Raw genomic sequence first — 25,798 nt, 5'->3', positions numbered from 1 at the left:
TGGATTAGTGGACTAGAAATTCTGACCTTTTTTCCTGACGGAGCTTCCTATTTCGAATTTCTTTTCTTTGAATCGCAGTTCGTGTTAGGGCTCATAATTATTTGTGATTCATGGTATTTATAATGAATTTCTAATTTCTGATTATTAACTTTCCAGAATCCGTAATCGATTTCTTAGTTATTCCGGATTCTAGGTATTGGGAAGCGAGTATTTGAATATCATGGTCTAAATTATGGATCGTCCTTTCTCGATGGTCGGATTGTTGATTATTGACTGTAAGATTCCATAGTCGAGAATCTGAAAAACGATAAACTATAAGCAGACGGTTTTACTTAATTCAAAATGCATTCTACGATTCAAAAGAGCATCCCATATTCCAAGAGATTTCTAGATCTTCTCAAATTTCAGATTCGAGATGCCAAATGTTTGAATGTGTATTACTCTGCTTCCAGGTCTATATTTGGGGTTCCTGAACTCTGCTTGCTAGGGATACTCCTGCATTCTTATTTCTTTTAAATTTTAATCATTTGATTCCAATTCTTCCAAAATCCAAAAAATCTTATATGAATTTTGAGGAACGAATTATGAATGCCTAATAAAATCAATTTCTCAATTCTGCTTCCTGAAATGATTCGAAGTTTGGAGTCAAACTTAGTCTTCGTCAGTGGTTTTCTTCGGCAGGTTTTCTGCAGCAATCTTATGCAAAAACCTGCCGAAGAAAACACCTGACGAAGATGTTCGATACCCTATGTTTTGTGTTCTGGAGTTCAGAATTAATTCATGGTTTCTAAATCATAGTTTCTATTTTTTTTTGTTTTTTTTAACAAAACGACCTTGACTCAAGATTGGGAATCTGATTTCCCAATTATGTGTTCTAGATTGAGCGCTCCATTCCGAATCTGTTTTTATTACTATACACACTACTGATTCGAGATGCAAATTCAGACAGAAATCTGCATACATTTGAAGAATTTTTGTCCCAACAGAAGAAGACTGTTGATACGATATCTCAATAAGCTGTCAATATTCACGTTCCAATAGGAATGCGCACATGAACTTCAAGAGCTTGAAAAAAATCGATTCCACAACTTCAAATTCACCCCCACAGGACTTGACGAAGCTTTTTCAATTGTTTTGAACGATAATTTAGACAATTCCTTAAAAGTCATCCTTTGACAATTTTTCTTTTTCTCTTGCTATTATATCTAATATTTTTTATAAAGAAGGTTCAAAAATAAAGAAGGTTCAAAAACTTCAGCCCTTTTCAGATTTTTTTTTGCAAAATGAAATATGCAAAGTTGCTTATTTAAGTTAGATCTACAGAAAGTTCCATTGAGTTCTGAGAGGGTGCTGCCAAAAAGTGGTTGAGTTGGCACGAAATGTGTCTTCTTTAGATTTATAGATGCACACCTTCGAATTGTGAATCTCTCTTCTAGGACATGGAATCTTCAGTCAAGAAAACATATTTGATATGTGGTTTAAATTTTTTAATTAATAGTAAGCAATGTGTTGAAATTCGTTTTCCTGTTTACGATTTTCGGGTTCAATTAGAAGTCGATTTTTTTCAAGAATATTTTTTCTCGATTTGAGAGATTGCATTTCGGATTTTGTATTGTGGAGTCAGTGTTCGGCATCCTGGTTTGAGATTCATGGTTTACTTTCTAACTGTTTCGAGGACTTCGATGGACCTCTCTGTATTCTACATTCGATGGGCTAAGCATTGGATTTTTTGTTATAACCTTCAGCGTTTGCTTCTGGGTTCATTCCTAAATTGTATTTTAGCTTCTTGGTTTCGAAGATTCTGCTTTGAGTTTAGCGTTTGTTGATGTGATTCATGGATTTCAAATAGAAACTTTATTCATGATTCTAGTTTACACCTTTTGCTTTCTGGCAGTTTTAGACTCCTGGATTCTGTTGCTGTGTCTCGGAATAAACCATTCAAATGTTTAAGTTTGCTCATCTGGAATTCAAAATTAACTTAGAGTTCTTTTTTCTTTTTTAGTGTGGAATCTCCCAGATGGTCTCGAGGTACGACGCTGGCCTAACAAGCTAGTCGTCGTAGGCTCGAGTTTCGGCTCGGGAGAGACTGTTAGTGTCAGTAGGATCGTAGCGCTAGCCCCGCAATTGTCCTGTACACTAAACAGTTTCAAATAAATCAAATCTTTTCACCAATTGCTAATGTCTTGAAATATGATACTTGAAATGTGTAGAAACTATTTTGGAAGTTATTTCATGAAATGGTGGTTAAAAAACGTGCTTCACAACTAGTATTTCGTCGTTTTTATATCACGTTTTAGTACTTTACGACCTTCAAATGGCATTACTCAAAAATATACCGTACAATGATTTGAAAATTTTGACCATTGATTCTAGACGTCATTACGAATCGAATGGTGTACTCAGATTCTTTGGTACATTTTTTTATAATAACGGTCTGTGGGAGCACCACCACATAGGTTCAAATCTTTCAATTACTAGTAAGAAGTGTGTCGAAATTCATTTTCCTGTTTACGATTTTCGGGTTCGATAAGTAGCCGATTTTTTCCAAGAATATTTTTTTCTCGATTTGAGAAATTGCATTTCGGATTTCGTATTCTGGAGTCAGTATTCGGCATCCTGATTTGAGATTTGTGGTTCTTGATTCGTGGTTTACTATCTATCGAGGACTCCAAATTCGTAAAGATTTCTGGACCTTTTTGTATTCTACATTCGATATGCTAAGCATTGGATTTTTTGTTATAGCTTCCGGGTTTTACTTCAGGGTTCATCCTAAATTGTGTTTTAGCTTGTTGGTTTCGAAGATTCTACTTTCAGTTTAACGTTCGTAGATGTGATCCATGGATTTGTAATAGGAGCTTTATACATGGTTCTACTTTTTGCTTTCTGCCAGATTTAGACTTCTGGATTCTGTTTCTGTGTCCTGAAATAAACCAATTAATTGTTTAAGTTTACTCATTTGGAATTTAAAATCAATTTAAAGTTTTTTTTTCTTATTTGGTGTGGAATTTCTTGGATTGGAATCAGCATTCAAAATAACGAATCCCAGATTACGGAAATTTCTCGAGAAAAAACCTTGACTCGTGATTGGAGATTTGATTTCCTAAAGCTAATCAACAAAACACCGTAGGTACCTTGAGGAATGCTACTATGCAAAAAAGAAAAATGAACGAATTTTCGTGATTTTTTGTATGCCTCTCCCCCCCCCCCCCTTAATTTGGAATATAGAATCTCTGCCTTTTACTCTTTTAACGATTTTAAACTTCAGCGTTCAAAGATTAGTTCATAAAGCTCTAAGCTATGTTTTCCAAATTTAAAACACAAGTATTCAGGAATCGGTATTCTAATATTAGAGATTCTTTGCCCCTGATGTATGATTTCGAATGCTTTCTGATTTTCGACTTGTTAGTTTTGGATTTTGAGGTTTTTATGTTTTTTGTTTTCAGGGGTTCTGTCGTTCTCGGGCCCATTCTGTCGTTCCTGAATTTAGATTTCTAAGTATACATTTTTTTGAATTGTTAATCCTCCTTTGGTTTTATTCTTGTTAGGATTGGTTTGGTTGTTAGGAGATTCAGTCTAAATAACATTTTACGCTATGTGATATCTGGTTTATAGCTTTCAATTGCTCTTGAGCAATATTCGATTGTCTGTTTATGATTTCTCGGTTATCGCTCTTGTAGAACTGATCTGATCAGATAGTTTTTGGATTAAAAAATAGTCGCTTTCGATTCGAGATTGTCAATAATTGCAGGTATTGCATTTCGGATTTCGTTTTCTAGAAATGGAATTCGGAATCCCGTTTTGTTTTAGGTCCTTGATTCGTGGTTATCTGTTCTTTGAGTATCAAGTTTTTATTGGATCTGAGTTTTGAATTTGGGGCTCAGCTTCAGGGAATCTGACATCTTGAACCGTGGTCTAGATCATGCCATGTATTTAATTTTAGGAATTAGTCTTCTATGTTATAAAGTATAAGTATTTTTTCCATTTTCTATTACACACCTTAACCAAGTATGAAATATGAGCTTCTACTTTCACTCATTTTAATTGCGCTTAATAAATTCATAACATCTGCATAGTATCCATTTTGAGTTCCCTTGTGGCAGAACCATGAAGTGCTATCGATTACAGCTTAAAGAAAGCAAAACCAACACGAAACAAACAAAAAAACAAATTCATTAACAGCCTATTTTACTATTTACGATACCGCTTTTGTACCGCGTTTTGTACCCTCCGCCCGTCCACGCTGGCGGAGGTGTTTAGCATTATGGCGATACAATTGACGTTTATGTGGTAATGATTATGGCGAATAATGACAGTGCGGCGTCGTGACACGCAGCAGGCCACGATTGTTTTCCAATAAGGCTATCATTAGAGATGTACACTAAATAATTAGCAATGCATTAGCTAACTACTGAAGAAGCGATACCAGGCAATGCACAGTTGGTGTGTTATTTAATAGGTGATAGTTGCGTCTGTGGAGCTCTAGAGCTGTAGTGGAGTTTTTTTTTTTGGTTTTAAAAGTAAAACTATCATTTAGTTTAATTAGCATGTTGGGAGCTAAAGTTGAGTCCGGCGTTTACCGACTGATGAAATATGAAGCCAATAAAACCGCTCAATCGTCCGTATTTCAGCGCATAATTTGCGACAAATCATTCCTACCAGCTCATAATTTGGCTAACATTTACAGACCGTTTAAAATCGCAGACATTAAGTGTGCTGTTGATTTCTCTCATCCAGCCGAAATGCTGGCAGGAGCATCGTAAAACCGGGGCCAATTTCAAAAGGGAGGAACATTTCTATCCTAGAAGATGATGCTAAACAAAGTGTTTACTGAGTTTATCGGCTCAACCTGTCACCTGTCGTCAAACCGTAGGAAGAACTTTTCCCCGGAACGTTTGTCCAATTAGTGCAGCGTCGTTTATTTGCGTGCGTCATTAAAATCAAAGCCTACTATTATTGCAAGACCGATAAAAATGATGACGAAATTGTGTTCCAGCTTAAGCATGCCTACTACTTGCGGTGTTTATTTGTCGTATTAAGGCAAATAAATATGTTCTCACTTCAACAAGCTTCCCCTTCTTACCAAAGACCCCGCACCGACAATGTTTTGCCGCTCGCTGTGCTCCCGTTAGCAATTCGACTAAAATGAGCCATCATCGATCGTAAACATATGTGTGTGTGGTTTCCTAAGAATTTCCCAAAGGCATTAAGTTTGGTTTTTTTTTTCGTGAGTAAATATATGGCACTTTCGGTAAAATTCCCGCACGCGTTTGCGCACCTCTAGCTTTGCCAAAGTCCATCTGCGTCTGTTAGCGAAGTGATTAATAAATTTTGCTCAACCTAAGCCCCTTCCCTCCCTGCCTCCTATCGGAGGCCAAAGTGTTTGTAAATATATGCAGTGTGGCTGTTGAAAGAAGCGTGAGCTGAGTGTGTCTATCTCTCCCTCTCTGGAGCGAACCAAGCTACGTCTAAAGTGTGATAGAAAAAGTAGAAAATACACCAAGATAGTAACAATACACATAGAGAGCAATTAGAAAATGCGATTAAAAATAGCTAAAATACCAAAAGTTTAAAGCCACTAGTGAAAGATTTCAGTTTAAGATGAATGCTCAATTTAGGCTTGCTCTTAGTTTAGTTTGTACTTTTTTTTTTGTTTCTGCGTGTTTTGTTTATCTGTTTCGAGTTTTTTTTTTTGAAAATTAGATACAAAATAAAACACCAACACAAAAAGAAAGGAAAACCAAACGAAAATAGTTTCTCCTAATTACCAAAAAATAAACATAGCATAGTCAGTGATCGATTATTACCTGTACACTTAAGCCCTTGGTGGATTAAACCGTACAATAGCGAACCGCAATGGTCGCAAAACGTAGGACTAGAGTAAGTCCACTCTTTAAACTCGTGCTTGGTACGAGTATCCTTGGGTTACACCGGGTGTGACAACATATAATACAATCGATTAATTAATAAGAGTGTACTTCTGTGTAAAAAGGAGAGATACAACTAAACGTGTGTAAGTAATATTAAGGGAAACAAGGTTACTGAGATCAAAAACCAAATCGCCAAGATGAAATTAAAAATTCCTCTAACAAAATAAATGGTAACATCAAATTGAATCTGTTGGTGACGGAGTGTTTTTTTTTTTTTTTGATATTCTAAAGAAGAAAATGATTGATGAGTTCTATTCTAGGCACTAACGGAGAGTTTCAGTAATTTGCTTGACTGATTCATTCGTTTCTCTTGAGGAAACTAATCGACAGAGTTTTTTTGTTAACATTAACGCAGAAAATGCTTTCACTAGTCTATTCTAGAAAATGCTGTTGCTTCACGGGAGTCAAGTAATGAAACTAGAGCTCAAACGTACACACCATTCAAAGCCGTTTTAAAATTGGAAAACTTACTTTAAAATATGTAACCGACTGAATAACTTCGAAACGAATAGCAAACTTTAACTTACTCACTGTTTTTTAACTACATAACAATAAAGTAAAGCATGCAAGTTGTGTTTTTTCTTTCCCGTAAGGCGTAAATTAATCATTCATTGAAGCTGCGAGAAAATCGTTTTTTTGCGAAAAAGTCTGAACAATCAAAAAGCAGCCATAGCTAACTCTAAACTTCAGATGTTTTTTCGAGCTATTCTTTTCTGTTAAACTGTGTCCTGCTGTCTCGGCAAAAAAAAAAAAACATTTCAAAAATCAGATTCTTACAAAAACCAACAAAACCGATTCTGATTTCGACTGTACGAATTAAAATTGGCTGACATTATCCTACATGTGCGTGTGTTATTTTGGTTTTCGTTTTTCTGGTCTTCTGATGGGAGATAAGTTTGTTTTTATTCTTGTTAGAGGACAATATAGTAAGACAAATGCCCGCACACACGCGTGGTGTGGTGGGCTTAAGAGTTAGGAACTGAAAAATGTGCCAACTTACGTCCGAATCTGCTCCCTTATCCGCACCCGGACACTTGAAGGTCACGTACTCGTGGCATCGCTTGTGGACGACGAAGGAGCAAACTGAAATGGAAGGAGAACATAGTTATTGTTTTAAAATTTTGCTACAGTTAAATTTATATAATCACAACAGATTACGCAGATAGACTTTTTTCATGTTTCAAATGTATTTAGTTACTCTTCCTTTCTTTTGGGATCCCTATTCTGAACTCAGTATGGAGTATAATCCTCAATTCCGTATTTTGTTTTCGGATTCTTCATTCGCGAACTTCAAATTTATTATGACAAATTCTTAAAAAGTTAGACGTTGGTTATATTCAAAATTATGGATTATTGATGATGGATTCAGGATCTTCAGCGTAAATTTCTGTATTCTGAAATATGTATCCTAACTAGACTCTGGAGTATCTATGTCTAATTATTAAATTTGCGTCCGTTATCTCTCTTTTATACTCTGACTTATAGCTTCCACATTACGAAAAAAGAGAAAATGCTGCATTCTGAATTGATCACTTCGAATATTGGATTCTGATTTGTAATTAAAACAGTAAGTTTTAAATTCTAGATTTCAGATTTGTTCTATTTATAACATAGATCGTGGAATCTAGGTTATATAGATTGATCCATCTCATCGCCATTTATGTCATCGAGATACGCATTAGCCTTCGTTGAAATGCTAGCGTCACAGACAAACAGACGTGTCACTCAATGCAATTTCATCGACCAGAAAAATAACGATTATTTTGAAATTATGCTTAGTGGACAATATTGCCGCTAGTGACGCTATAAGCAAGCATACACATTCATTATCAAAGACAGCAACCGTTTCACGAAAAGAAGTTAGTAAGCAATAAGCTCACATGGTGGCGCATGAGTGTAGCGTTTCGAAAAATGACGAAGATTTTTGAAGATTTTTCTTCGAAGTGGCACGTTTGTCTGTGCACAATTGCAAATGTTCTCGATTTCTTTTCTTAGTGGAAATCACCAAATATATGTCTGGTTAAACACTTTATCTTCACAATTTGAGATAGGCCGAATAAAGTTCGTACAGCAAAAACTTCTTCGCTTTGTCAAGAATCACAATGCAGTATTCTCATAGCAGAATTCTTTCTTCAATACTCAGCGTATCTCGTTTGTTATGCAAAACTTTCCGTTTCTTCTCTTGAATAGTTTGTGGCCAATCATCAATCAGCTAGAGCGGGTTTCCACGAGAATCTGCAGCAAACTTCGCCCTTCTTACCATCGTGCTGTCAATAGAATATCTTGACAAGAAATCGCTGCAAACGTCCAGACGACGACTCTGGTGAATACACCGTTAGAGTTGAACAGACTGGTCAAAGACTCGTAGTCTGTCATGAGATTCAAATATCGGCCAACCGGATCAGAGTATCCGACTTCATGCTTCCTGAGCACCTAGCAAATAAGATAGATCTCTCAGTCTTGTCAGGATACTCGTAGATAATCACAGCATCAATGTCTTCGTTGCGTCACAGTAGAGTATTATCGGTAGTTTCGGGTCCTAATGATACAAAGCTTCCTCAATCGACTTCTTTGTCGCTTTGTCGCCTTCTGCCGGTTGTCTGTCAAAAAAAACTTCGTTTTTTTTCAAAAGCTCGCTCAATGATTTCAACCAATGCTCCAAATCTGCACAAAACTATATGCCAAGTGAATAACTCAATCGATAACCGCTTGGACTTCCTTAATCTGGGGTTTGACATCCATTAGCGCCTTCATCTTCTCTGGATCCTTGTTAAGACCACAAAAACATGACCATGGTAATTGACTTCTCGCTTGAAAAATTCGTACTTTTTACTTCCTTCTGGTGCCCTCCCGGCTGGTCTCGAGGTACGATGCTGGCCTAACAAGCCAGTCGTAGGTTCGAGTCTCGGCTCGGGAGAGACTGTTAGTGTCAGTAGGATCGTAGCGCTGGCCCCGCAATTGTCCTGTACACTAAACAGTTGGCTGCGAAGTCTGTGTATAACAAACAGAAGGTCAAGTTTCGAATCGGAATGTAGCACCAAGGCTTTGCTTTTTACTTCATTCTGGTTCTCCAGAAGCTCCTCTACGGTTGCACTCGTTACCAGAATATTTACCAAGTATAATTATTATGCCAGACCTTGATAAACTTTCTCCAACGTTACATGAAAAATGGAACACGCTGTATTCGTCCCGAAATCGAGATTCGATTCATGCAGTAAACATCGTGTTCGAGGCCAATAACTATTTAGATTCATCATCTACATTCAACAGGTCAAGCTTCAAAGAATATTGTTCGCCAATTCAGTTCCGCTTCGACTTTCTTCTTGAGTTCGAACGGAACTTTTCTGGGCTTACAGAATTGCTGCTTCATCCTTCAACGACAAACGCAGCTTTTTATACTTGAAGCCGTCTAACTGTTCTTCGAAAACTGTAGCCTCTCTGTCCAACTATAGCTCTTGGTTTTGGTTGCATGCTCTATTACAGAATTTTAAAAATTATCTTCTCCTACTGGGTTCTGGATTCTAGCTACTGAATTGGTAGTTTGCGATTCCTCTTTTTTGATTTTAGATAAATTCCAGATACTATATTCTAAACTTTGTTATTCTGGTCGGTTCTCAATTTCTGAACGCGGTATGTAATGCAACATGGGTGGGACAAAAAATAAATGTTAGCTACCATGCACTCTTCGTGTTCATAATGGGTCCTATAGCAACTGTGTAACTTTTCAGATCGAACGGTGGAACTATATTTTTGCGCCCGATTTTTAAAATCAAGATCTCATCCTCTTATTGTATATTGTGAATTAAAAACACGAGAAACACAGTATAATTAGACTAGATTCTACAATTTTCATTCAAAATTTTAAACTCTGAACATTCTTTTACAGAATGTGGTTCTGGATACCAAGAATAAGTTCGGAATTTTGGAATCTAAATTCTGAATTCGAGGTTCAGGATCCTAGATATAACAAAATACTGTCTTTTGCTGTATTCTAGAATCGTATCAGTATTCTACATGTTTTTCTCGAATCCTTCATTTCAAATAGATTCTATAACCTTTATTTTAGATTATAAAATTTGGATGCAATGATAAAAAAAAGTTGATTCTAAAAAAAATGTAGATTCTAAAAAACAAATTTCAGATTCCTGATCCTGGAATTAGGACTGAGTTCTGGAATGTGGATAACAGATAATCCGAGGTGCTAAGTAATTACAATTCCAGGAGTCCAGAATCGGGAGTACAAATAGGAGTTGAGAATCTGGGTTCTGAAGTCGTACGTCTACAGTTAGACTTCAAGAATGACGAGTCTTAAATTGACTTCAAAACGCGAGATTCTAAAATCAAGATCACATTCTCCTATTGTGCTTTGAGTCCTGGGTTTCAAAATTTAAATTTTTATTTCCTCAAATCCTGGGTTCTAAACTCTATACCATCTATTACACAATGGTAGCTTAGCTTAGCTTAGCTTGACTGACTGCACATATCAATGGTTGCACTTCGTGATTGATCCGAATCAGTAAAATTGCACAGTAAATCATCTGAATGGAGCTGGGTGTGACCGACCATTCTCATTGTACAAGTTTTAGTGATCCAATACTTTGAACGGTCAATAACGACGCCGGCCACGTCCTTGCAATCAGGTGGGAAAAGGGAAGGGATGTTAGTGTGACCCTTGCTATTTGGAGACCGTGTTAACCTCTGCATAAACTGACCAGAATTTCTCAGGAGAAAAACGGGACAAACGGGTTCAAAAACGGGACACTTGGGAAGATAGATTTCTGAAAATTCTGATTAATCACAGCATTGATTATTTTGCTGAACTAGCCTTATTCGGTACAAAGAAATATTTAGCTGATGCACAGTAAAGTGTAACTTGTAATAAAAATGGTCGTAAAATTTGGCACAAAAAGATCGAAGCCTCTATGGTCTCAACTTGCAGTCGTAATTTTTCATCAGTTCACATGTTGTTTGCAACAGAGAATAGAATTACAAGTTTGGGATTCCTAATTTCAAAATCTGAAAAAGTCTAGATACTTTATTCCAAACCTTACGGTTCTGGTTGGTACTGAAAGTTTAAACTTGATTTCTATTTCGTCACGCGAGGGTGCGTAACCAGATCATTTATTAGCGAAATTAGCGCAAATACTAATTAAATTTGGAAACAGTACAGAGCATATGCGTTTTGCATAACGCTCTTTATGATCTGGCATATTTCGAATGTACAGTAAGTTTTCAGTTAAAATTTCAGTTGCCAAACTGGAATCGTCCCAAAAACGGAAACCTTTTTTGCCATTAGTATATTCAATTTGAGACTTCAAATTTATGATGCAATTTTTTTTATTAAAACGATTTAATAGGTTTCTAACAAAATCCGTAAACTCCGTAATTCGCGTAGAAAAACGCGTAGATTACGGAATCCGCGTGAAAACCCCGCGTAAAAAGCCACCTTAGTGTACACGTTAAATTTAAATTACCCATTAATGAGAGAAATTTTATCCATTTTTGAAAGCGTTGCACGACTTTTTATTGAGTAAATTTTTTACTCATATGATGAGTAACAGCTATCAATGAGTCTTTTGATAAATTTTCAATTGATATTCAAAATTTTAATTTAGCATTTTGTGATATACAGGGGATAGTCATCATACACTGTGGTCTCTTTTTACACGGGTTATCTAATCTATGCCAATGATGCAAATAACTATTTACATTAGGTAACCCATCACCAAATTCATCTGAAAATTAGCAGGTTTGACATGCCTACCGGAACTCAGGAATATTTCCTACATCCGGTAACCTGGGCCACATTTGAAAATGAAACTTTAGAAGTTTTCCAGTTCAATGGTGTTCGAATTATTAACCTTCATTGCATCCAACTTACGTTGTTTACCCTGGTGTGTGGTTTTCCACACATACAACATTCTAATTTGTTTTGGACAAGAAACAACTTAATTTTGCCCCAAACTTATTTTTTTCATTGAGTGCATACATACTTGAAGCTACAGGTACCAAATAATCCTGTTTCGAAAATCGAATGAGGTATGTATGTGTGCGGAAGTATGTGTATGTGTGTATATTTTCATTCTTACGACCATTATATCTCGATTTTCTCAGCATCGGCTGAACCGATTCGATTGTTCTTAGTCGCGTTTGAAAGAGCTAATAGTCTAGTTATTTGACAAAAAATATCGCTTTGATCCAAAGGTTCATTCAGAAATGACGTAACGAAATATGGTCAGCTCATATAGGAACTGGTAAACTAACCGATTTTTGCTTTCAGCGGTTTGACTGATTTGAGTCGTTTTGGTGCTAGATGCGTTTGTTAGGATTTGGAGGAAAGATTTATATTCAAAAATATACTTAAAATTAAATGATAATTTCCAAAGGTACGTTGAAAAAAAAAACGAAACTTGTGGAAACGCCTAGTACATTGCAGTAGTTTGGAGGTAGCCAATTGAATGATATTATGTGTAGTGTACAAAAACAATCTTGAAAAATACATTTGGATTATCTCAGCAATGGATGTATTGATTTGATTTCCTTGGCTGCAATTGGAAGGGCTTGAAGGCCATTAGGTCATCATCGGACATTTGTTTGATCTAATGGTTCATGCAAAAGTTACAAAACAAAACGTGTTTACATGATATGAGACCAATTAAACATGCTATGATAGCAATTGAACAACAAAAAATCCTAACATCGGTTTGACCAAATGGAGCAATTTGGTGCTAGGAATGTTCGTAAGAATATTCTGAAATCTATGCTAAGCAAAGCCTTGGTGCTACATTCCGATTCTTTCACTATACACAGACTTTGCAGTCAAATGTTTAGTGTAAAGGACAATAGACCTTTTTACGTACGAATGTATTAGTGCACCTAGTTGAGGAAAGTATTTACAAATCGCCTTTATTTTTTGCTATGCTATGTTTTTGGCAGCTGGACAAATATTAAGTTGAACACTTATTATAAGTTCTAAACTCGTTTCTGAATGAATTTTTCATTCGTGATCATGAATCAAGGGAAGCTGCTTAACATTATCGACCAAAAATGGTAAAAAGCATGGGCGCAACTACGGGGGGGCCTGGGGGTTTCTGAAGCCCCCCCTAGAACGTGTTTAGCCCCCCCTAGAATTTCCCAGAGAATGATTGTATTCAATATATATATACATTCCATGCTACTTATCAGAGCATCAAAATCAACACAAATTGAGATGTCGTCATTCATTGGCTAAAAACTAGTTCTGCACCCAGGATCGATTCTCAACCCTTGCTCTCTTACTCACTTTACCAGTCAGAGGAGAGCTGTAGTAACTCGTGCTGTATCAAGAAGTCGCCAGTTTACTCGGTTTTGGGCTGTGTTTCGCCCGTTCCCCAGACGTCTCATCACTCGCAAGTCTCTTTCGATCTGGTCGAGCCATCATGCACGCTGCGCCCTTTAATTTCTTGTGCCGGTAGGGTTGCTGAAGAGAAGTCCGCTTGGGCTCCACCGTAGATAGTCACCTTCTGTTCGCCGATAGGCACCTTCTGTTCGGAAATATCAAAAGGACTTCCGTAGAGGACTATCGGTTATCAGGGTTTTGTAGTTTTTTTATCGAAGTGGTCTTGTCCGATCATCACCGTGATTGGTGCGTACGTTTGTAATGTCTGAGAAGAACGGGCCGTCGTTGAGAACGTGGTCAATTTGTTTCGCTGTACGTTGGTCGAGGAAAGAAGGGACTTTGGACTGCTAATCCGCGGGGAGCTGCGAAGTTGGTGCATAGCAGGCTGTGCGGGCCGAGAACCGGTTTATATAAGTCTATCCTTCCGTTCATGTCCCCAACGACGATCTTGATATACGATACTATTTTACGCGAGCAGCTATCGTACAGTTTCTCCAGCTGTGCGTAGAACGCTTTTTTCCCTGCATCAGGTCTTCCTTCGTGAGGGCAGTGCACATTGGGAATAGTGTAGTTGTGGTGCCGGCCTTCAATTCTCAACAAACACAACCTGTCGCTGATTGCCTGCCGCTTTGGTGGTACAGTGCCTTGCGGCCACAAATCCACCGTACCTTCTCTCCTTTCAGGCAAAGCTCCTGGAGCGCAACGATGTCGAACAGGCGGGGTTCTAGCTGATCCAGCAGAATCCGGTCGACAACCGGGTCGTTAAGCGATCTACTGTTACATGTATTGAGCTTCTAATCGTCGTCCTTATTTCGTCGGCTGGGTCATTGCCGATTGTTCCGGTTCGTTTTGAATTCTTGATTCTCCGTAGTATGTTTATTTTAGTATGCTGCCTTACTAGGGCTGCGATGCCTAGTCTCGCGACGGAGCTGCCGCCATAGATGTAGCTGGCGAGACACCGCATTTCATAGTTCAACCGTCCGGTCCGGATCAGTCGCTGTTTGAGCCGCCCCTAGCCTGTGGGGTAGACGCGCAGACAAGCTGCTCTCTAAGGAGAACAACTACCCCACCGGTTCACCGGTTTTTCTATGGTTGCTCGTATCCCAGTCGGTACCACGTGGAGGTAGGAATAGGGCATTAAGCCTTGAACCACACTGGGGTCTATTTAATTCTAACTAGTACGGGTGAACTGTTAAAAAGCACTGCCCAGCCGTTTACCAAATCTAGCTCTCCTAAATATCGAATCATTGTTGCTGAAAGAGCTTGGCGTTGACGGTGTGTTCAAGATATTCAGTACATCGTCGGAGATTCTATCCCGAAGTGATTTTTTCTGCTTCTACGATACTATTTTAAGCGTTATTAAATAAGCATATTCAAACTCTTTTTTCTCTTTTTTAAAATGGCATACATGAAAACTAGCCCCCCCTAGAAATTTTCCTTAGTTTCGCCCATGGTAAAAAGTGATAAAAAGTCGGAGCAACGAGATGCGATGATTTACATTTTGGAGGAAAGAAAAGCAACTTTACAAAAGCAAAATTCTCACACTGGGATGAAACAAATAAACACATACTTTTACACATGTCCCACGTAGCCTTTTGATTGATTTGATTTTGATGCGAGTTACAAGAATGCACCTTTATACATTTCTAAAATCAGTCAAACCGTTGAAAAAAAATCAATTAGTTTATCAGTTCCCATGTAAATTGATCACCTTTTGTTACGTCATTTTTGAATGAACCTTCGGATCAAAACGATATTTTCCATCAACTAACTAAACTTTAAGCTCTTTCAAACGCGACTAAGAACAATCGAATCGGTTCAGCCGTTGCTGAGAAAATGGAGATATATTGGTCGTAAGAATGAAAATAAACACACATACACATACTTCCGCACACATACACACCTTGCTCGATTTTTGAAACAGGATTAATTGGTACCTATAGCTCCAGGTATGAAATCACTCAATGAAAAAAATATGTTTGGGGCAAAATTAAGTTGTTTCTTGTCCAAAATAAATTCGAATGTTGTATGTGTGGAAATCCACACACCAGGGTAAACAACGTACGTTTTTAAATATCTCATCAACCAAAAATATTTCTCCCTTGGAGAAAATGTATTTTGTGTAAGATTGATGGTTTAGGAATTGTCAAGAAGTTTCATCAAAATCGATCGAGAAGTTTTCGAAAAAAAATCGAAACAAAATTCATTTGTGTGGTTTTCCACACAAGGGTACAATGAAGGTTAAAATCGAATAACATTTGGCAAAGCTATCGACCATTTTGTATTTGGCTCAAACCTTGCATAGATGTGTTTATAGGCGAAAGATGCCATTTTGTGCCTATTTGTTTAATTTTTTGAAACACGACTCATTTTTAGAAGCTATTTTAAAATGCTGTTTTGGAAAGATATTGATGATTACAAATATTTTTAGGTTACAAATTTTTTTTTTCTAGATTTAATATTTTATTCGGAAAGACAAAATTGTCATTTACAACTTTGCCGAAGACGTCATACCGATCAAACAAACCGTTTTGGCCCTGAAAATATTTGTAACTATGTACTATAAAATGTTGCCAAAAACGGAACCTTTTTGTTGCTAAAATCGGAGTGTGGCAAAAACGGCGCATGCCAAAAACGGAAACTTACTGTATTACGCAGCTCTAAACCACTACACATATAAAGCATCAACCGTTGTTCAGAAGGCTGCCATCGTTGCAACCAGCAACCAATACTGATAAGTTGGTGACAAAATAAAGAAATTATTGTCTGATCGATTCACTTTCATGAATCAGGTCATTTGAAAACAGCATTCAATCATTAACAATAAACAAAAACATGAGATTAATCCAAAACATTGTGCATTTAACTATGACTCTTGTTTTATTCATATTCGGTTTCGGTTTCGCGTTACTGGCACCAGCGTCAATAACTTCTGCGAAAACAAGGCTCGCTATTGGCTTTTTTCGGTTGCTAACGATTTTTAGGGATGCACGATCCGTTCATACTCACCGACTCGCGAAAGTAAAGAAAGGTTTTTTTGAGCGCCTCGAAACTGATCGTTCGCCCGAAACCGAAGCAAAACCGAAACAGTACGATTTTTGTGTATATGATACATATTCTGATTTTGATCTCTGTCAATGTATTCCTTGTACAACTTTTGCGTTATGCGTTTCACGCATTCGTTGTGCGAAGTCAGAGATAATTCTGTGCGAATTGAAGAACACTTTGTATGATTAAAGCTTGAACTTTTGCGAGTACGTTTTCGTTCTCAAATCTTGATTATCTAAATTTAATTTCTTGAGCATTGCTTGGAAACTAGTTCAAATTTCGGTATTTCACTCGGTTTCGATATTTAGAGATTGGAGTGTGTAAACTCGGATTTTCGGATTCCGGGCTCTGCAATAAGTTTTGAACACGAGTTTCGATGCTGAAAAATTCACATTTTTTAAAATTAATCTATCACTTCTAGATTCTGGAACTAAAACTTTGAATCCAACATCTAGCTCGAACTAGCAGACTTTAGCAATTCCTGTGAATTTTGATGTACCTAGTCACTAACCTTTTTTCAGAGACTTAAATGAGTTTTCTCATAAAGATAACGTTTAAGCGACGAGCCCGACAACGCGAATTCTCACGTAAGTTAACGCGTTTTGGTAATGGCTAGAAGGCACCAAAATTTACAGAAATAGGTAAAAAGTTATAATCTTTCTGGGCAGCTGTTTCGAGCTGTTCGGTTTGTCGACCAGTGTTATTTAAGTAGTGAGTCATTAAACCATGTACAATGAGAATGGTCATCCGCACCCGTTTCCTTTCAGTTGATTTACTGTGAAATTTTATTGATTCGAGTCAATCATGGAGTAGCAACCATTGATATATGCAAACAGTTAAGCTAGGCTAACAAAGGTGTCTAGTATCAACACTTAATTTCGGCGAAAGAATTTTTGGAAAATATACTATTTCAAACTATGCAAAGGTAGACTGCATCGAATATTTGTCGGTCTGTGGGGATAGAATTTGGTAACCATACTTGATTTTGGGAAAGAGGCTGCGACTAAGCTGGAATTTTGCATGAAGACATTTCACAAAAACTTTTGAGACCTACCGTTAAACGAATTCGAAAAGTCAATTCCATTATTTCAGCAGCACGTACGTCGCACGGTAAGCGGTATCGCTAGTGATAGTAGGAAAACACTTAAGATATCAAGTTATTCTTTCCTGTTCTCTCTCATATCCCTGCTACAACGCGACCCGTATTGATTTTGGTGAGCGCACCAAACCACTGTTTTTTTATTTCTGTTTTGCTAATAATAGTCAGTGATTTACGTTACTCTCTCTCTCTCTCTCTCAAGCTGCCGCTCTCTTCAATAATCTCAAAATTCACTTTTGTTTATCGAGGTTTTATGTTTACTAAACAGGAAAGGAAATTCGAATCACGACTCGGGAGAGACAGTCAGTATCAACAGGATTGTAGCGCTAGCCCCGCAATTGTCCTGTATACTAATAGTTGACGGCAAAATCTGTACCCAGTAAACAGAAAGGTAAGGTTACGATAGCGAAACATTAATATACCTAAGCCTTATTTTTTTAAATTTAAAAAAAAGGTGATTTTCAGGACCACTCCATTTCAGAAAGCGTCACTTTACATGCAAACGAAAAATAAGGGCTCAGAATCTATCGACAACGATAACCATTTTGAGCATGATTGGAGCAGAAAAAATCGGACATAACTTTTTTGCGTAGAATTGCTTGTATTACATACTTTGTGAACCTGGTGGATTCTGGATATTCGAACTTGGCATGTTGAATTTTTTTTTTATTTCATTAATCTTGACTTTATTTCTGACTTTTTTGTTCTCAAATCTTGATTTTATGAATTTCGGTATTTGGAATATGTTGAGTGTGAACTCTAATCTTCGAACTCCAGATTCCACACTTTGGACTAGAGTTTCAGAACTCTGGGCACTATATTCCAGACGTTAAGATCCTAATTCAAGGCTTAGAATCTCAGAGATTACATCAAATTAGTGTTTTCTATATTCCAGGTTTGGAATAGCAATTTTTGTATTTTTCTAAAATTCTCGTATTATTCCAGATATAATCTAGAATCTTAATTCCAAATTGTGAAATTGGATGTGATACTAAGAAATTTAGATTCCTAAAATTACTCTTCAGATTTTTTATACTGGAATTAAGACGTTTAACGGGGAGCTCCGTAGCCGCAAGGTTACAGAGTCCGCCTTGGTAAGCGGGTGGTCGTGGGTTCGAATCTTAGTAGAATCAGGCCATTTGGTTGCCAAGGGACTTTAGCATGGGTTTATTCTCAGGCTTCCCACCAAGTACCTTTCCTTCAATCTTCAATCAAATCTTCAATCAATCAATCTTCAAACAAAAATAAGTCCCTATTATAATAAAACTGGTGTGAGTAACGTATGAAAGTTCTCTCCAGGGAATTGTAACTAGGCGATATTTTTAGGAGGGACAGAGGCTCGGTATAGTAGAGTACTAAGCTTGAAACGGAAATGTAGTGCACAGTGGTCTAAACTCGAAAAATCGTAATCGTTTTAGATTTGACTGTGAAAAATTGATTTAATGTACTCAATGTCTTCAGCAAAATTGTTTCATAGAACAAGGCCTTACTTTCGACATTTTCGGTTTTTCAATCGATCCACCTAACAGCTAGATAAAAAAAAATATTTTTTTCTAATTTTCAATATAGATTGCTTCCTTCAGCAAAGCTGTGGAAAAATTTTAAAACAAGTAGCTGAATACTGCGGTGTTCTATCTGTACGATGGATACGACAAAATAGAGATTTTTTTTTGTGAAACACCCCGATTTTGAGAAGGGCATTACTCGAAAATGTACCGTACAACGATTTTGAATTTTGACCAGAGATTCAAGACGTACCAGAGATTCAGGATATAACGAATCGAATGGTGTAGTTAGATCCTTTGGTGCATTTTATTTTATAATAACGGTCTGTTGGAGCACCGTGGCTTATGTTCTTAACTCTAGTGTGAACTCGCAATGTTACATTTAAGTTTCAAGAGTTTAGATTCTAGAATTTAAACTCCACTGAATCAAAATCTGTGAAAGTGGCAGAATGTTTTAAACTCGATTGCAGCAAAATGGCGTTCTCTGAACGAAAATGTTCAAAGGAAAGTTTTATTTTTGATACTTCTTGGAGTCGTACTTCAAATGAACATTCGATGAATAGAAATTCAATATCTTATTAGAAGTCAACAAGTTTGTAATTCATTGAAAACTATCTTCAACAATTACTAAAAAGAGAACTTCAATTATCACTTCTTTTTACTTCGAAAATTTTATCTTTTTACTGATTCCGGAGCCTCAGGATAAACCCAGAAAACGAAGCATTTATTTCCCGAAAGTCTCGATTTATCCAGGTCACTTATATTTGCTCGATTACTTTGTCTTTCGTCATATGATATCATCATAGCCGTATAATTTATCTGTTAAACATTAACTATTTCACCCTCAAACAATTTTTTTCCGCAGCCTATTCAATATTCATGTCACTCCATATCTGCGCCACCCTCAGAAAGCTGGCCACTCAGAGGCTAATTAATCAAATTATTCCACCCCGAAGTGCCACCGTTGCCAGTGACACATTTATTAATTCAATCTTTATTCCTCTCGGTAATATGTCGAATATCTGGCGGATAATTCCGTAAGGGACGAGGTCAGCAATCTGTTTGATCTTTTTTTTTTTATTTCGTTTCTCGTATCTTCTACGACCTTCCGCCGATCCAGGTTTTTCCATTTTGTCACAGCAAAAGCCTACTGCGGATATCATCTCGTTTACCATTGAAAATGCCGATGAATGCTTTTCCCACATGCCAATGCCGAGAGCCAGAGCCTGCTAGGATATCCGGATGAGCGCACCCCCCGGAGGTTAGTACAGTGAAGAATGTCGAACGAGGATAGCGGAAGTCTATTAATAAATCGTCGACATATTTTTACTGATTATTATCTCGGGCGCTCGTCAGCGTCCGTTTCGTATTACTTTATTTTTTATTTTTTTGCTTATTAAAACTGGCAGTAACCTGCCAGGTGAGGGTGCTATGCGTCCCTTTTCGGTGCTAATGGATCTCGTCTTGCAAAGTGATTATACTAATTCCATAAATGGGTTGACAGAAATGTGCAGTTAGCAATCTCCTCCCGCGCAGCTAGCTTTGATCATCGTGGAATAAGGTGAATTCCCTCGGGCACAGGTGCTTGCTGCCCGTTTAATGGCTTGGCTTCTGCTGCTGGCGTATGGATTATGCTGGCGAAGCAGCTCTTCTATCACTTACCTTGACATTGAAAACCTTGCTTGCCGAATCCCCTGTGCGCAGAAGAGGAAAGCATCACCGAGAAAGAGAGAGAGAAAAATAAGTAGAAAAACTTATTGAACATTTTTGCTGGAACTGCTGATTTGCTGCTCGCAATGCTATAGCGTCTGGCTTCTGTGCCAAGCGGCTAAAGAATCACAATATGCTGACATTAATTCGAAAACAGACTGATTCTTATTAAGCGTAATCTCTGGCGAAAGCTTTTTATCCGCTAGACTGCTGGGATCATAAAAAATCATATAGTAAACTGCTGCAACCGCTGCTAGTAACATAATCAATCAAAGATAAAGATCATTAACACGTCCGAAAACATCGTCAGCCATTATCGACGCCAAGTACTCGCGCTGACAAGTGTCATAATCTCGTTATCAGTCTCACAGCATAGCCGTAATCGTTTATGCTTCATACGACCGACAGTGTCGGCACCGAAAAAAAATATCATTATCGATACCCGCACTCTGAAAAAAATGCACGTAAAATTTACCGGGAAAAGTGGCTGATTCTCATCCACCTTTTTTTCACGTAACTTTTGCCGATTTCTCGAAAGCCGTTCATGTGTTAGTGTGTTAGTGTCAACTTCAGTGTCAATCGTCTACGTGTTGGTCAGGTGATTATAACCTGGTTTTCACGTACCTTTTTACGTGATATTTAAGTGAAACCATAAACAGAGCGCATAAACCCCACATGATTTTCACGTACTTTTTACGTGTTATTCAGATGGAATCTACGTGAATTTTAAGTAAATAAACTAGACAGCGCATATAAAAAATATAATTTATTTTCAAATACTAAAATATGATTACTTGTTTAAAATCATCAAATTTCCGACAGGAGAAAAACAGGAATGGCCGGAAAGATGTCGACCGTTCAACCGGCAGGAGGTGTTCCGCTCGAAAATGACCGTTGACGATTCCAATCGTCCGGAAAGGATTCACCAACTGAAAATTTGGGAAAGGTATATGTTTTTCTGTTAATTCAAATATTATTCTGGCTACTTACATTGCGTGTTTTTTTTCCAATATTGAATTAGCTGAAGCAGCTTACGAGCTCTTTGTACGCCATATTGACTTTTTTTTTGCATACTAAAAATTCACGTGAACACCACAGTCGCACTAACACTAACAAAGTCAAAACACACAAATACCAACGCGCTCAAACTATTTACATTATAATTTGACCGATTTACGTGAATTGACAGTGAATCGTAAGTGAAATTTAGGTGAAAGTTACTAATGTCACGTAAAATGGTAGATTTTCTGAAGGTCAGTCACTTACATGATTTTTCAGGTGGATTTTACGTGCCTATTTTTTAAAGTGCGTCATTCCAGGCGCGAAAAGAAGGAATTTCAATCACACTCTTTCGGCGATTTCTAGTCCCTCACTCAAAACCCCCCGCATCCCCCGGCCCCGACAGTATAGTGGGCGCTAACGACATGGACAGCCAACGCCCCGGTGTAAGTTATTAAAATTCCGATCACACTTTTTTTTTCGCGGGGTGCTTGAGCGAAGCACAGCGTGACTGAGGAGAAAAGAGCAAAGCGTCCGAACGAACGAGAAAATCGCAAGGCCAGCTGCTGCTAGGCGCGAATCACACACAATAATAAAATGATTCGGAAAATCGAGCAGTTATGCGATGTTGAGACAGCTGAACAATTAATTAGTAACATCAACCGTAACCTCCGCGGAAAAGCTTCCAATAAATCGGCGCAGGATTCATGTAATGGTATGTCATTACATAAGTTCGACGGGCGACGCACGGCAGCAACAATCCAAAGCGGTGATATGAAACTCCCACCGGAAATTGAGATAAAACTGTCCCATCGAGCCGCTTAATGGCTCGGGCTTTCCGATTTACTTAACGGCAGTTCGTATAATTAATGGACAGGTAGAGTGCTGCTTTTCGGGAGGTTATGTATTTAATGGGATGTTTGTGAATGTTACTAGGGTGAAATAATACAAGAATACAAAATTTGGGGTTAAAAAAAGCGAAAAGTTGAAGATGATTCATCATAAAGTTCTCACATCACTTCAAACGAGCTTTCCATTCAAAACGACCCGGAAAATTTTATTCGATATTTTCCGATTTAATTGAAATTTTGCAAACATATTTCATCTAGAAAACTGAGTATTTTCCACTCAAGAGTACAAGTTAAGTTTGAAGTTATAGTAATTACAATTTTTACTAAAATTTATATTTAAATTTAAATAGAAATTCAACTCTCTTTTGTATAATTCGGTGTTTGGTGTGCATTTTAAGTTCATGTTGTTCTAAAAATTGTTTTTCTGATTGTGTAATTTACTCAAAAGTATTGGTTCCTGCAACTCGTTTTTAGACAGTTTTGCTATACAATCAAAGACTTTCTGGTTACAATACTACCATTTTAAGCTATTGTTTTTTTGTTGATTAATGACTATTTTGTAAAAAGGGAAGGGTATTCACAATAATTTTGTTTTCCGAAAAAAATATTCTGCGCGAATGGTTTCGGATCACGGCGTAATGAGAAGCTAAACAATGATAATGAACTGAAACTAAAGAAATGAATTTTTTTTTTTTCAAAATTTACTTTTTCTTTTACATTGGCTTCCATGTATACTTTTTTCAGATATTTTGACGAAAAAACAAATACCACCGAGTTTGAACACATTTCACCTTAAGGGGCAACAGTGACGCCATTTTGAATCTCCGGGAAATCTGAAACTTTCGATGTTTTTTCGACGCCATTTTGTTTTAAAGCAAAATATATTTAAATCTAAGAGTTTGTCCCCATATTTGCATTTTCTTACCCATCTTTTAAGCAAAACATATCTAAAATCGAATCGGATCTTGCGGGGAGGGGGTCGCATTTAACTTTATCGAAGACGCAATGATTCTGTCTCATACACTTAAAATATTTTTCACGTTATTGTTACGTGAAATTTCCTGTACTTATTCATTTTCTGTCAATTTTCATGATTTATGTGACAAACATAACAACTACGTGAAAATCACATACTATGTTTTATCACGTAGTATCTGCGTGAACTTGGCAACGTCAAACAGAATGAACTCTCTGTGCGAAAATATACAAGAATCTAAATGGCGAAGCTGTTGTGTAATTCGGTCTCTGAACATAAAATTGGTTTCATCGATGGCTTGCCAATGAGTGAGATTTAGAAAAACCATAAGAATTCGACATGGAATCTTTAGCTTACAGATTTTGCACAGATTCAGTTCAAAGATCCAGGAGTTACCTGAACATAAACAATAGCAGTTAACAGTGTTTTTCGACGGTGAATGTCTTAATATTTGTCAGTTTTTATGTTGTTCAATCCATTTTCGAATTGGATATTTTGCATGCCCGTGCGATTTATCTAGCAACATATTTCGAAAAATTCTGAAATCTAATTTCTCCTAAAGAATTTGGGAAACCACAATCGAAATTTATACGTTTTATAAAACGTAGTAGCTACCCGTTAATCAAATGCTTTTCACTTTACCGGTAGTTAAATTCTACGTGAAAATCACATGAAACGCATGTGTTTACTGATTAATATTCACAGGATAAATCATCTCACCAGATCATGATGAACTCAAATGACAATCACGTAAACTCTACGTGAAAATGACAGTGGAAAATATTCACATAACTTTTCCGGTAATTATAACGTGAAGATTATTTTGAGTGTACCCGAAGCAAAATTTTTATGTTCTGACCGGTGAAATGAAAAAAACATCGATAATTTCCGATATCTCAAAAATTCAAAATGGCGGCTTCAAACTCAAACTCGGGGGAATTAGTTTTTGCGTCAAAGTAAATGGAAAAATCATACATAGAAGCCAGGACGAAAAAAATGTTGCACTGTGTTAAGGGCTATTCCCACTGCTTCCGTTCAGGGACCGGGCCGGGACCGGGCTCGTCCGGGACTTTTCATGCATTCACACTGCGCCGTGCTTGAACCGTGCCCGCGCTGCGCTCTGGCTGAGAAATGTTGATGTGTGTATGTGAAAGAACGTCTTCGGCTTTCTTTCATACCGCAACCGCACTTCGCGTCCCAGGTTGTTTTTTTCGTTTGTATCGTCGCGTCAGTTGGTCGCTTTTCAGTTTATCGGAGAGTTTTCTAGTTTTTGTGGTTTTGTGTGATTTTTCAATATGCCGTTCACAGAGGAGGAATTGATGATGATTGCCGTGGCCCTCGAAGACGAAGTTCAAGAAAACAAACGACAGGTTTGGGTTCACGAGGCATGGCTAAAGAGAAAAAGTGAGGGTGAATTTTATACGTTGTACAAAGAGCTGGTGGTTGATGCGGAAAAATTTTGGCAATACTTTCGGATGTCGGAAGCCTGCTTCGATTTTTTGGTTGAAAAGATCGGTCCCCAGATACGGAAACAGAATACCAACTTTCGGGAGGCTATTCCGCCGAGAGAGCGCCTGGCTGTAACATTGAGGTTAGTATTTCTTTTAACCCGGTAGAAATTCCGGAAATTTGTTATCAAATGACTGGAGAAACGAAAATAGGGTTATGTTGTTCAGGTTTTTATTAGAATTTGAGTAGAATACAGTGTCGATTTCTGCAAGGTTGAACGCTGGAAACGCTGTTTTTAAGGGTGTTTCGAGAGAATTAATTAATTAAATAATTAAATTTATTAATTTATTTATATTATTTATATTAATTTATTATTTTTGAAACTATTTTTTTTTATTTTTTATTTGTTTTATTGCTTTTTTTCTATTTATTTCTGTTTTGTTTCATTTATTATTTTTTTCATTTTTTTCCATTTTTTTTATTTATTTTTATTTATTTAATTCAATTTTTTTTAAATTTTGTTTTTTATTTATTTTATTTATTTTTTTCAGTTTTTTTAAAAAAATTTTGTTTTTTTTCAATATTTTTTTCTTTTATTTTTTTTATTGCTTTATTAGGGTGGCTTTCAGCCACAGGCTGGCTCAAAAGTACAGTAAAACCAGTTTTTATGCGAATTATATTTTGTGCGACTTTTTTATGCTGTTATTTTATTTGTGCGATTTTTTTTTGTGCGAATTTTTTTTTTGTGCGGTTTACGAAAAAGGACTACATCTGACAAGATTTCTAGCCATTTAGTTTTTCCAATCCTTGGAATGAATCTCAACGCATTACATTAGTATTGCGTCAAAAAATTACT

The 25,798-nt window shown here is 37.1% G+C and overlaps 1 protein-coding gene across 8 annotated transcripts in view; it reads right to left on the bottom strand.

Annotated features, from left to right (window-relative positions):
* Positions 1–25,798, bottom strand: part of LOC129725137 (protein kinase C, brain isozyme) — a 187,610-nt gene that overhangs the window by 56,501 nt on the left and 105,311 nt on the right. For 7 of the 8 annotated variants that reach the window (XM_055680604.1, XM_055680606.1, XM_055680605.1 and 4 more), the window contains exons 3-5: positions 20,620–20,651; positions 6,928–7,010; positions 5,805–5,916 (exon numbers count right to left, since the gene is read on the bottom strand). In XM_055680604.1, coding sequence (XP_055536579.1) covers positions 5,805–5,916; positions 6,928–7,010; positions 20,620–20,651 — 227 coding nt within the window. The remainder of the gene's footprint in view (positions 1–5,804; positions 5,917–6,927; positions 7,011–20,619; positions 20,652–25,798) is intronic. The other variant, XM_055680611.1, reaches the window with a different exon arrangement.

Source organism: Wyeomyia smithii, chromosome 2 (assembly GCF_029784165.1).
Source record: "Wyeomyia smithii strain HCP4-BCI-WySm-NY-G18 chromosome 2, ASM2978416v1, whole genome shotgun sequence".
Taxonomy (NCBI): Eukaryota; Metazoa; Arthropoda; class Insecta; order Diptera; family Culicidae; genus Wyeomyia; species Wyeomyia smithii.
This window is presented reverse-complemented; position numbering and strand designations above follow the sequence as displayed.